Raw genomic sequence first — 14,299 nt, 5'->3', positions numbered from 1 at the left:
AAGCATCATGATTAAAACAATTTAAATATGACAGTGCCACAATTAGAATTACACAAGACCTAGCAGCAGAGACGTTAAAGGACTACAGCTCTTGGAACATAATAATTTGAAGAGCAAAAGACCTGGGGCTTCAGCCAAAAATATCATACCCTTCAAACTATAGTATTTTCTTGAATGAAAAAAAAAATGAACATTTGACAAACCTTCAGACTTTTAGGACTTTGTTAAAAAAAAAAATCCTTGACTTAATAGAAGATTTGACATACAAGAACCAAGAGAAACATAAGGTGCATACCAAAGATTAACTATAAGGGATTCATAAGAACAGACTGTTTACCTTTTATATAACATAAAATGTAAAATGTATGTCTAATGTTCTTATTAATAATTGTTGAGTTCCTAAGAAAGAGGGGGATAAACCTATGATATGAATTTAAAAAGTAAAACCATTTAGATACAGCCAAAAAGAATTATTATTTTATACAAAAGAAGTGCAAGAATTAAAAAGGATACAGAGAATTTAGATGAGGGAAGAGGGCTGGTAGTTCTGGTAACCTGCTGTCATCGGGAATGGGTTTAAGAAGGTACAATACATATACATTTACAAGAGTATAAAAGTCTTCTAAATTTAAAGAAATAAAATGGTAGGGGTATAGTGAGGGGGGGAGAGGACAAGGGAGGGATTTTTAGAGGGGAGAATGAGGGATAGGTAAAGGGTGTTTAGATAAATGGGAACAGGAGGATAGGGGAGGGATCCTTGGAGGGGGGAAGGCAAGTAACAGGAGGGCAGGTGGTTAGTGGAGGAGGGGGATAGGCAAGTAAATAGGAGGGCAATAGGAGTAGAAGTAGAGGAGGCAGGAGGGATAGGAAATAAGAGATATGTACAAACGTAAAAACAAAGATCAGGAGTAGAGTATGTTAGGGAAAGTATATGTCTATATATGCATGTATATATGTATAAGTGTACGTATACATCTGTATGTGTATGTATATATCGAGAAACACATCCAAACTATATTGTAGCCTTATAGAGAAAACCATTTTACCATATTTACCTATCTCAAAGGCCTGTGGCAACAGGCAAGTGATGAAGTAGCAGTTGCAGATACAATGGGAACTGTAGTCACAACTCTGCACACAGGCAGCCCAGGCCCAGCACAGACTTATAATTCTGGGTGACTTTAATGCTAGAGTAGGCTCAGATTACCACACATGGAAGGGAGTCCTTGAGAGGAATGGAGTTGGAAACAGCAAGAGCAGTGATCACTTACTACTGAATACTTGTGCATCTCATGACCTTCTCATCACAAACACTGTCTTTCATTTACCTAAACGCAATAAAACTTTATGGGTGCACCCTCGCAGCAAACATTGGCATTTAATAGACTATGTGATTGTAAGGAGAAGAGATAGACAGGATTTGAGAGTGATGAAGGCAACGTGTGGTGCACAGTGCTGAACTGATCATAGACTTATCTTCTGCAAGCTAAATATTTGCATCCAACAAAAGTGGCATCCCCAAGGCAAAATAACTACCAGAAGAATTAATGTCAACAGATTAGAGTTAGGATTAAGGTTAGCATTCTAATTTCAATTTTATATAAATGAGTCATCTTGCTCTTTTTTTCTTTTGCTGCTTTCCTGCTATTTACAACTTAATAAATGCCTACTAGGTTCATTAAGATCCCCTGTGATTCTCATTTTGGCAGGTTGAATATCCAGAGACCCAGTGACCAGGAATGGAATAGGATATTAATATCATTAAAAAAAACATGACAAATCAAGAACTGAGTGAATGCTGTAACAAGAAATAAGTTTTTCAAGTATTTAAGTTGTTTTTCAACTTTTCAGTTGAGAGAACTAAATTCTTCATAGACTATAGGTTGTTAACTATTTTGTTCTATTTCACCCCCTTTTTCCTTCAACTCACAAAATATCTCTACACCTATTATCTTATTTGCTTTAAAAAGAGAAAAAAAGTGCTTTCTTCTGCTTAAGAGGCACTAACCTACAAGTTCGAAGCATGTAAAGTGAGTCATCATCAGCTCTTTAAAAGTCTGGAAAGCTCATGATATTTTACATGGGGCCTTCAAAAAGAGTCAGAAATTGCCAGTCTGTGCTTTTGTCTAAGTGTACAGAGGAGCTCTTTATTGGGTTTAAAAAAGGGATAGAGAATAATTATTAACAAGAGTTTAATAAAATATAAGTGTAGAAGTTAAATACAAGATAGGTATTGATTTATTCTGACAATTATTGCAGTCACAGAGAACTCTCCTGAATTATTCATTTTACCAAGAGGAAATCCCCCATTTGACTTTTCTTGAGAAAACAAATTCCAGTCTAATTTAAGCATGTGTTTAATTTAAAAGGAAACCCTGAAAGTATGTTACATTTGTGTACTTCTGTGAGAAATATAAATAAAGCAGCTAGGTGCTATAGTTAACAGAGTGCTGGGCCTGGAGTCAGGAAAACTCATCTTCCTGAGTTCAAACCTGGTTTCAGACACTTATTAGCTATGTGATCCTGGGCAGATCATTTAACCCTGTTTGCCTCAGTTCCTCATCGTAAAATGAGCTGGAGAAGTAAATGGCAAACCACTCCAGTATCTTTGCCAAGAAAACCCCTAATGGCGTTGTGAAGAGTTGGACATGACTGAAACAACTGAATAACAACAAAAATATATTTCGAGATGATCACGGTGACTAGCCAGATACTACTTCACTGAGGCCATAGGGGTTGGCCACCTTCTCCAATCCCTATCCTTTACATGTCTATAATGTTTACCCTGGGTTTATTTTTCTGGGGTTCCATGTCAGGGAAACTCCCCCACCCCCCAATACTTCAATTCCACCCATAACTCAAATTGCTGAGAAACTATTCTGGATTTTGGCTCTAGTCTAAAAGGGTTCTCCTCAGCCAGGGGCCAACAGGTTGGGATGAAGTAAAAAGTACCAAAATAATAAACACAAATCAAGTAATACAGAAAGGCTAAAAACTCTCAGCTTGCAGCCAGGTAGGAGAAGTATGCTCCCCTCCCCCACCTGGTTCTAGGAAGCTCAGAGAGTAGTCCTTAAAAGGAAGCATATCCCTTTATATATCTATGAAAATCTGGATCAGCAACCAATTAAAAGACTTTTCATCAATATACACTGTGAACCCCTGAGTTATCACTTAAAAGAAACAATCATAGGATATCTGTGCTTGCTCTGAATTGAAAAGAGATAAGGGTCCCTCCATCCTGGATGAAGGAAAGCAGGTCTACCTCAGGCTTTCATGTGCTTGATTAGAATCCTAACTGAGCATACTTCAGGAGGGTACGATACAAGTAAACATCTAAAGTTTGTGAAAGACTGCCCTCATCTGGTTGTTGAAAATCCATTTATATGAAATTCAGTTTTTTTTCATAATCAATGCATCATTTGCATTTCATTAAGTGGGGCACAGCGTAATTTTTACCTAATCAGATACATAGAGGATATTCCTTACAGACCATTATCATTATCAGTGACCAACTCCACCCTAGCCATCCAAAAACCCTATACCTTATATCACCAATACTCTCTCCATTTTCTCTCCTTTCTTCCACACATTATTGCTTATTTTAATGTGTGAAATATCAGTGACAGTGTTTTTTCCACCCAGTTTTTGAGAAAAGAGCACAATTCTGTAGTTAGCTTCAAAAGCACCTATTTCAGACAGTGTGATTTTTGGATAGATACAAAATGACATAAATATAATATGGGACAGATGTGGAGAGTATATGCTACATAATATTATGGACTGAAATTTTAAGGCAGAAGTTTAGTAATAAGTCAACCTCATTATGAAAGTTCTTACAGAATTTTGTCTGACTTTAGAACTAGTTTCATCTCAGACATTTATTTCAAGGACTTCAAAGTCTTAGAAAGTAAGAAAAAGGCTATATTTTTTAAAAAATATTTTTTCAGGACATGCTAATTCTTATGCTATATCATCAAGGGAATAAGTATCATAGACAATTCCCCTTTGTATCTTCACATAAATTATCTTTTAAGTTTTTTATTTAAATGCCCTTTACAGGTTTTATTTCACACAAAAAAGACTTTTGGATTAGGCTCAAGCTGGTAATGAACTCTCTAGCCTTGTTAAGAGAAGTAAATCATTATTTGACTGCTTCTGATAGCAAATTTTCTTTGGCGAGGAGTAAATATATCCTAACCATCACATAATTAGCATTGCTTCTGAAAAGAAGTCCATTTAGAATGTGCTGCCAGTAGTTATAATTATTGTGGTAAGGAAAGAAAGATGATAATGCCATAAAATTACATTCAGTAAAGGGCAGTGGGAAGATAGATTAAAAATTCATTGGAAACTAAATAGTCTAATCCTACAGAATGAGTGGGTCAAAGAAGAAATGATAAAATCAATTAATAATTTCATTAAGAGAATGAAAACAATGAGACAACATGCCAAAATGTTTGGGATACAGCCAAAGCAGTATTTAGGAGAAAATTTATATCTCTAAATGCTTACACCCAATAAAGTGGAGAAAGAACAGGTCAATTAATTGGGCATGCAACTAAAAAAACTAGAAAAAGAACAAGTTAAAACTCCCTAGTTAAACACCAAAATGGAAATCCTGAAAATCATATGAGAGATTAATAAAATTGAAAATAAGAAAACCATTGAACTAATAAATAAAACTAGGGACTGATTTTATTGGAAAAATAACATAAATAAGCCATTGGTTAATTTGACTTAAAAAAAGAAGAAAACCAAAAAGTATCAAAAATGAAAAGGGTAGTAATAAAGTCCAATCTAAACAATTGGAAAAATATTATTTGCTCATATGTAGACAAAGCCAAAATGATAAAAATGACAATTCTACCTAAATTTACTTAATTATTCAGTGCCATACCAATCAAACTACCAAAAATTATTTGATAAATCTAGAAAAAATAACAACAAAATTCATCTGGAAGAATAAAAGGTCAAGAATATCAAGGGAATTAATGAGAAAAAAATACAAAGGAAGGTGACCTAGCAATACCAGACCTCAAGCTATATTACAAAGCAGTAATCATCAAAACTATCTCATACTGGCTAAGAAATATAGTGGTGGATTAGTGGAATAGATTAGGCACGTAATACGCAGTAGTAAATGACTGTGATAATCTTTGCAGTTGTTCATTTGTTTCAGTTGTGTCCAACTCTTTGTGACCCCATTTGGGGTTTTCTTGGCAAAAATACTGGAGTGGTTTGTCATTTCTTTCTCCAGCTCATGTTACAGATGAGGAACTGAGGCAAAGATGGTTAAGTGATTTGTCCAGGATCACACAGCTGGTGTCTGAGGCCAGATTTGAACTCAGGAAGATGTTTTCCAGACTTTGGGCCCAGAGCTCTAGCCATAGCACATCTAGTGAGTGCCACCCCCCCCCATCATAATCTAGTGTTTGGTAGACCCAAAGATCCAAGCTTTTGGGACAAGAACTCACCATTTGACAAAAACTTCTGGAAAACAATTTGGCAGAAACTAGTTATAGGCCAATATTTCACACTATTTACCAAGATAAGGTCAAAACAGGTATAGGTTTGAGACATAAAGAGTGGTACCATGGGCAAATCAGAGGAGTATGGAATGATTTACCTGTCAGATCTATGGATAAGGGAAGAATTTATGACCAAACAAGAGATATAAAGTGTTAAAGCATGGAAAATGGATAATTTTGATTATATTAATTGATTAACATTGGATTATATTAAATCTGATTATATTAAATAAAAAAGTTTTTGCACCATCAGGAAAGATTAGGAAGAAAGTAGAAAGCTGTTGGAACTTTTTCTTAAAAGCAGTTTTCCCTGATAAGGGCCTCATTTCTCAAATATATAGAGAACTGAGTCAAATTTATAAGAATACATATCTTTCCTCAATTGATAAATGGTCAAAGCATGTGAACAAGCAGTTTTCTGACAAATCAAAGCTATCTATAGTCATACAAAAAATGCACTGAATCACTGTTAGAGAAATGCAAATCAAAACAACTCTGAGCTATCACCTCACACCTATCAGATTGGCTAATATGACAGAAAAGGAAAATGACAAATTTGGAGAGAATATGGGAAAATTGGGGCACTGATGCACTGTTGGTGGAATTGCCAACTGATCCAACCATTCTGGAGAGCAATTTTGAACTCTGCCCAAAATGCTATCAAATTGTGCATACCCTTTCATTCAACAATACCACTATTAGGTCTGTATCTCAAAGAGATTAAAAGGAAAAAGGACCTATACATACAAAAAAGATTTATAGCAGTTCCTTTTGTGGTGGCAAAGAATTGGAAATTGAGGAGATACCCATCAATTGGGGAATGGCTGGACAAGTTGTTGTATGTGATTGTAATGGAATACTATTGTGTACAAAAAATGATGGGTGGGATGATTTCAGAAAAAACCTGGAAAGAGTTACATGAAATAATGCAGAATGAAGTGAGGAAAACAGGAGAACATTGCACACAGTAACAGCAGTATTGTCTGATGATCAATTGTAAATGACTTAGCTCTTCTCAGCAAAAGATACTTCCAAAGGAATCATAATGAAAAAAGCTATCCTCCTGTGGAGAAATAACTGATAGAGTCTGAATGCAGATCAAAACATACTATTTTTCACTTTATTTTTTCATAATTTTTGTCTATTTTTTCTTTCACAATATGATAATATGGAAATATGTTTTCATGATTACATGTGTATAACCTGTATCAGGGGTGCAGGGTTTATTCAGGGAAGACTTGTGCCTCTGCCATGAGGGATGCTGAGCCCTTTTCAGAGTGGCTTTCCACCTGTGGCTCTAAGAAACTGTAGCATGCACAGCAACCACACCCTGGTAAACCGTCTCAGCACATAGGCTAAATCAGGTTAAGAGTAATCATAGGGTCTCAAAACGTTGGTGAGTTAAGGGGTGTCTACCCCAAGCATCTGAAGACTTCCTCCAGTGGAATGGGCAGATAAGAACAGTTTGTCCCAATGGCCATGAAGGCAGCTGAAGCAAGTGCTGTCGAATTCTTAGAACTTGGATAGACATCAAAGACATCAAGGTCATTTACTACATCCAAAGACATCACCCATACCATTTTACCTTTTTTAACCTATCTCAAAGTCCCATGAAGTGGGAAGTGAAGAAGCAGCAGGTGTGGATACACTGGGAGCTGCACACAGATGGCCCAGGTTATCAGGCATTGGAAGCAGCAGTAGGATTTGGCAGCCCTGTGGGTGTCTGAGCAGCCTTTTAAGGATCACATTGCTTACTTCCTGGTGTGAAGAAGGGACTAGAAAAGGTGCTTGATAACATGAGGAGAGATACCAGGAGTAGAACAGTGCTCTGTATATAACATTCATCGAAATGACCAAGGCCTTTGATACTGTCAGTCATGAGGGCTTGTGGAAAATTATGTCAAAATTTGGTTGCGCAGAGAAATTCATCAGTATTGTATATCAGTTTCACAATGGCATGCTTGTCCAGGTTCTGGGTCAGCTTTCCAAGCAAGGCTGTATGCTTGCTCCCATGTTTTTTAAGCCTGATGTTTTCAACAATGCTGTCAGAAGCCTTCAGCGAGGATGAGAATGTCATCAAGTTCAGCTGACACATGGATGGTAAACTATTTTACTTGAAAGCATTACAAGATAAGACTAAAGGAAGAGTTGGTGCATGATTTTTTTCTTCACAGATTATTGATTATATGTAGACTCTGAATCTGAGAAGCAACAAATTATGGGTTGATTATCTACTGCTTGTGCTAATTTTGACCTAACAGTTACACCCAGAAAACACAGGCTCTTCACCAGTTCACTGCACCATCCATACATGGAACCATAAGTTATAGTAAAAGGAAGAAATTTTGAATGCTTTGGATAAGTTCATGTACCTTGGCAGTATGTTTTCCAGAGGTGATGAGGTTCATACAGATGATGAGGTTCATAGACACATTGCTACAGCTAGCCCAGTATTTGGGAGGCTCCAAAGAAAAGCGTAGGAGAAAAGAGGTATTAGACTGACTACCAAACTGAAGGTCTACAGAACCTTTATATGGACGTTGTATTCCTGCAAAACCTGGACAGTATACCAGTGCCATGCTGAGAAACTGAATTGCTTCCATTTGAATTATCTTAGGAAGATTATGAAGCTCACTTGGCAAAATAAGGCACCAGACACTGAGGTCCTCTCTTGAGCTGAACTGTCAAGCATTCAAACTCTACTGCGGAGAGTACAACTCTGATAGGCTTGCCATGTTGTTCAAATGCCAACTGTACATTTGCCTAAAAAAACTATTTTATGGAGAACTCACACAAGGTAGGTGTTCACATAGTGGTCAGAAGAAATGATACAAGACCACCCAGTATGGCTTGCTACCATCAAAGAAGGCACTGTGCTCTATGAGAGAAGCAGAATTGCAGTACCTCAAAAGAAACATAAGATGTGCAAATTTAGACATCTGCAATCCAAATGTTCATGTGAACAATTTGTGCCCAACCAGTTGAGGAGCCTTCAAACTCATACTATTCTGAACAGTCAGTCAGATGCACTGTACCTTGACTCCTCTTCAAGAAAGGACAATAAAGGACAACCAACCTATATCAAATTACTTACTTTCTCAGGAAGGGGTGAGGGAAGGAAGGGAGAGAATTTGGAACTTAAAACTGGAAAAAATTAATTTAAAAATAGTTTTCACATGCAGAAAATATTTTTTAAAATAATTCATATTAAACTTTAAAAAATAAAGCATCTAGAGAATTGGGTTCTAGGTCCAGCTTTTTACTAATTAGCTATGTGGCCTTTGGCAAATCATTTCACCATTTCAATTTCTTCACCTACGAAATTATGGAATCTCAATTAAACAATCTCAAAGATCGATTTTAGCCCAATCTTTATAGGAATATTTATTAAACAGCGTTACTGAAAGTAAAAAAAAGACAATTTCCATGTGTGATTTTAGCAGGAGAATATGGGAAGGGAAGAAGTATACTTTACCTGTCTAAAAAGCATTTTGAACATCCTGGCTTAAAATTTCTACTTTCTTAGGTTGTATCCCCATCATGCAAGTGCCCTGAACAACCTTGGAACATTGACCAAAGACAGAACAGAAGCAAAGGAATACTATCAAAGGGCTCTACAGCTAAACCCACAACATAACAGAGCTCTCTTCAATCTTGGAAACCTACTCAAGTAAGTTGAACATTCTACTCGAAATTAATTGACAATATGAATGTAGTGATTCCTTTTCTTTTAGCACTATTAAATATATACAATTATATACATGCATGTATTTTATTAATGATTTTTTTTGGAGGGAAGAAGGCAAGGCAATTGGGGTTGAATGATTTGCCCAAAGTCACACAGCTAGTAAGTGTCAAGTGTCTGAGGCTGGATTTGAATTCAGGTCCTCCTGACTCCAGGGCCAGTGCTCTATTCACTGTACCACCTAGCTGCCCTCCTTGCTTTTTTTTATTAATGATTTTAAAGTTTACGTTACAATAATTTCTGGACATACCATTCCCCCCACCCAAAAAGAAAAACAAAAACAAATTGAAGTCTCTCTTGTACCAAAGGAAAATAGGTAAGCATAAGCAACTGATGGTTGTGGTATTATGCCTCATATGACTGTGGTTGTGATATTTTGCTTATGCTAATCCTCTACCTTTTTGCTGGGAGGCATGAGGTATATTATCTTGCTTGTTCTCTGGGATGAAGTTTGGTTACTAAAATTACACAGACTTTGACTTCATTTTAATATTGTTTTCATTGTTCTCTTTTTATTCTTTTTATTCTGCCTTGGTTCACATAATTTTTATGATGTTTCTTCAAAGTACTGAGTAATATCCATGTATTTTCATAAAATACTTTTTTTTTAGTCATTCCCCAGTAGGTTGGCACCCACTTTATGTCTAGTTCTTCATTTAACATTATCTTAGTTAGAACACCATAACATATTCCTGGAGCTAAGTGGTTTAAGGCATTCAAATTTTCAATAGAAAACCTCATACATTTTCTAGTACACATCATGGAAACAATTCCCAGTGCAGCAGGGAGGAAGTCATGTTGATGATGGAGCTGTTTATATCACTATGTCAGTGAAAAGGGGGTTTAAATCAAGGAAGTATGTGGGCGGGGGGAATGTCTCCTTGGAAGGGAATAGAAAGGCTCTCATTAAAAATCATTCCTATTTTGGGAGTGGTCTCTAGTAAGGAAAAAAGACTTTGTATTGGGTTTATCTGGAGAAATTATATAAAAGACCACTTTCTCCAAGAAAATCAAAGAGTGACTCTCACTACATGAAATTTTTTCCATTCCACATTGCTTTCTTCATATTTCTAAGAGGTATGCAGAAGAGAAATTCTCACATTTCCAACTGCCTGTTGGATATCTGAACTGGATGTCACAGAGACTTATAAGACATGTCTGAAACAGAACTCACTGTCTTTCCTTCCAAACCTTTCGCTCTTCCTAACTTCCAAGAGCACCAATATCCTTCCAGTTACCCAGGCTCACACTTAAGTGTCATCCTCTACTCCTCACTCTCATATACCCTTTTATTTCCTCTTACATTGTCATCCTAGTGCAGGTCCTGCCTCCACCAACTCCAGTCCGTGACACACTGTTGTTTGGTCATTCAGTTGTGTCCAACTGTCTCAACAATCCGGCTAGCAGCTTCTGTGAGGGTGTAAGATCCACCCACAGCCAGCACCCAGAAAGCTGCCAACAGCACAGGTTCTTTTGATCTGCTTAACTAAGGAAAGCAAGGTGAAGGGGTTGACAAGCTTACTTTAATTCAGCATAAAAATATCATTCACTTAGTTCAGGGGAAAAAGCCAGCACCCTGAACTTCAGAGCAAATTACAAACAAAGTACAAACATCAACAGACAGACCCAATACAGATTCACAGTTACCAACATCTAGGTTCAGCCTGGGAGCTCAGAACAAGGGCTGGCCCAGAGTCACCGCACCACCACTGCTGCGGGAATGAGCTCCAAAAAACAGACAGCCAACCCCTGGTTTTTATATCTTTTTCAGCGTCAGGGGTGAGTCACACATGTGACTCACCCACATGACCTAGAATTGTCACAAAGAGGTGGACTTAAACCCACGTGGTCTAAAAGCCTCTGCTCTCCCAGACATGTAAACCAGGCCCTCCCTGGAGTTAGCCCCACCTTGGGCCCCACCTTAGTTGCCAATCCACACCCATTAAGGTTTTACACCTAATAGGGGTTTGGGCCTGGGGCTTAGCACCTAGTAAGGCTCAATGAATTACTCAAAGGGAACAAAAGTGAACTTTTCAAGGGCACTTGTTGAACTAAGTGCTAAGGAGCCCATTTTGCTTACCAACACACCAACTCTTGATAAACCTGTGTACTATAACACATCAATGCTGTCCATGGGGTTTTCTTGGGAAAGATACTAGAGTTTGCCATTTCCTGCTCCAGTGGATTAAGGTACACTTAATCCAGTGGATTAAGTGACTTGTCCAAGGTCACACAGCTAGTAAGTGTCTGAGGCCACATTTGAACTCAAGTCTTTCTGACTCCAGGCCCAGTGCTCTATCCACTGAGCCACCTGATACTTTCCCGCATCCCTCTCCCCAATTCAATAAACTCCAGTAGATCCCTATTACCTCCAGAATCAAATATACAGTCCTTTGTTGGGGTTTTTAAACCTTTTATAACCTAGCCCCTTCATACCTTTGCAGTCTTCTTATATCTTACTCTCTACTACTCTGCAGTGATACTGGCTTTGCTGTTCCTTGCACAAGATACACCATCTCTGGATGTTGTGTACATTTTCACTGGCTGTCCTCTATGCCTGGAATTCTCTCCTTCCTTATCTCAATCTCCAGGCTTCTCTGGCTTCTTCCATGTTTTAGCTAAAGTCCTACCTTCTGTAAGAAGTCCTAATGTTCATACCTTCCCACTGAAGTTATCTCCAGTTCATCCTACGTAGACCTTATCTGCAAACAGTTGCTTGCATGTTGTTTCCTCATTATACTGTGAGCTCCTTGAGGGCAAGGATTATTTTTGTCTTTCTTTGTTCCCCAGCTCTTTGCACAGTGCTTGGCACATCGGAGGTGTGCTTGAAGTGCTTTGCTGACTTGTTTGAGGTAAAGCTATGCACTAACACAAAAATAAGATAGAGGAAGGAGTTAAAATTTAATACTTTAGAAACTTCAGCCTCATGAGAAATATAGAGAAAATGAAGAAAGGACAAGTATAACCAGTGAATTAGAAAAACAGAATTCTAATTAGGTTAATAGGGAAACGAAATAACAAGGACAAAGAAAAAAGACTTCTTAGGAAAGGGTGCCACAAAATAATGTTACTTGAAATAACATTGGAGCAGAGGAGGGGAAAAGGAAGATTTTGACCCATAGACTTGACTGGATAGGGAAGAAAATAAAAATGATAAATACGTCATATACATATCCTTACATATATATATACACACAGAATGCTAGTCTTTATATAGTTATTTCAGGTCTGCAAAGCACTTTAAAAATATTTAACTTTATCTTCATAACAACTCTGCTATTCTTATCCCCATTTTATATATGAAGAAACTGGGTTAGACAAAGTGACTTTCCAAGAGTAACATAGCTAGTAAGTGTCTGAGGCCATATTTAAACTCAGGTCTCCCTGAGTCCAGGTCCAGTACTCTATCTACCGGTAGAGAAAGGGAAAATGAACAATTAAGGAAATTTTTAAAAAAATCCCCCCCAATTAAAAAAAACTTGGGATAGGACAGATAAATGGGAATAGTATTCATGGAGTAGGAATAGACAGGAATGTGTGAGAATAGACTAGAATCACTACTACATAAACAAAACTAATCTCAAGGACAAAGTACTGACTTGAAAGTGGAAGTAGAAGAGAAGGGAAGGAAATGAGCATTTATTAAGCACTTAGTTCATGCCAGGCACTGTGCTAACTGCTTTTACAAATATTATTTTATTCATAATTTTATTCATAATAGCCCTGTGAAGTAGATACTATTAATATCCCCACTGTACAGTTGAGGAAACTGAGGCAGGCAGAGTTAAGTGACTTGCTTAGGGTCACACAGCTAGGAAGCATCTGAGACCAGATTTAAATTTAAGCTTTCCTGAGTTCAGGCCCCGTGCTTTGTACTCTGCTGCCAGCTGCCTTGGCAAATGTACAAATCAATGCAAAAGGAATATATGCTGGAAAATACAAAGTGAATTAAGAGTCAAACTTAGAGTGAAGATGTTATGTTGTTGTTGTTTAGTCATTTTCAGTTGTGTCTGACTGTGACTCTGTTTGGGGTTTTCTTGGCAAAAACAATGGAGTGGTTTGCCATTTCCTTCTCCAGCTCATTTTACAGATGGTAAAGTTAACAGAGTTAAGTGACTTGCACAGGGTCACACAGCTACTATGTGTCTGAGGCCAGATTTGAACTCAGGAAGATGAGTCTTGCTGACTCCAGACCCAACACTCTATCCACTATGTCGTCTAGATGCCTAGGATTAAGATGACCTAGATTCAAGTCTGATCTGACACATACTCACTGGATAGGTCACTAAAGCTTTTAGTGCCTCAGGCAACACTAAAAGTTGTAGAATAGGTGGCAATCTAGTTTGGTAAATGGGAATTTCCTCATTAGGATTGTCTGTGCCAGTGAAATCACAAGTCCAGTTGAAACACAAATAGCAAACCTTGGCTCTCCAAGTTTTACCTTTCTATCATACTTTATGGTTTTACAGTGTTTTCATTGTTCTACAACTATTCTGCCTGTGACAGGTAGGATAAGTAGCTCATTTACAGAGGAGGACCAGTTGGACTAGTTTGTAGTCCTTATATACACCCAAATATTATATAACCATATTTTTGATGATAGCAAAGAATGGTAGCGAAGTACAGGTCCATAGAGCAGGGAATACCTAAACAAATTTTAGTGTATGAATATAATGGAATTTTATTTTGCTGTAAGAAATTATCTGTGTGATGAATACAGGGGAGCATGGAAAGATCTACATGAACTGATGCAGAGTGAAGTAAGCAGAGCCAAGATGGCAATATACCCAATGACTACAGCAATATAAATGGAAAGAACAACAAAAGTCAAAAAAATCAAAAGTGATTGTAGCAAAAATACAAAGATCAAGCATAACTCAAATGAAGAGATGTAAGAGAAAACTTTCAGCCCACCCCCTCAAAGAGTTGGGAGATTCACAGGTGTTGCACATTACACATGCTTTTGGAATTTTTTCAATGCAATGATAAGATGTGCTAATGTTTTCCTCTTTTTTCTTTCTTTAAA

The 14,299-nt window shown here is 37.4% G+C and overlaps 1 protein-coding gene across 2 annotated transcripts in view; it reads left to right on the top strand.

Moving 5' to 3' along the window:
* Positions 1-14,299, top strand: part of TMTC1 (transmembrane O-mannosyltransferase targeting cadherins 1) — a 404,339-nt gene that overhangs the window by 306,662 nt on the left and 83,378 nt on the right. For both annotated transcript variants that reach the window (XM_036761095.1, XM_036761094.1), the window contains one exon: positions 9,055-9,198. In XM_036761095.1, coding sequence (XP_036616990.1) covers positions 9,055-9,198 — 144 coding nt within the window. The remainder of the gene's footprint in view (positions 1-9,054; positions 9,199-14,299) is intronic.

Source organism: Trichosurus vulpecula, chromosome 5 (assembly GCF_011100635.1).
Source record: "Trichosurus vulpecula isolate mTriVul1 chromosome 5, mTriVul1.pri, whole genome shotgun sequence".
Taxonomy (NCBI): domain Eukaryota; kingdom Metazoa; phylum Chordata; class Mammalia; order Diprotodontia; family Phalangeridae; genus Trichosurus; species Trichosurus vulpecula.
The sequence above is the reverse complement of the archived record's forward strand: the minus strand, read 5'-3'. Positions and strand labels throughout refer to the sequence as shown.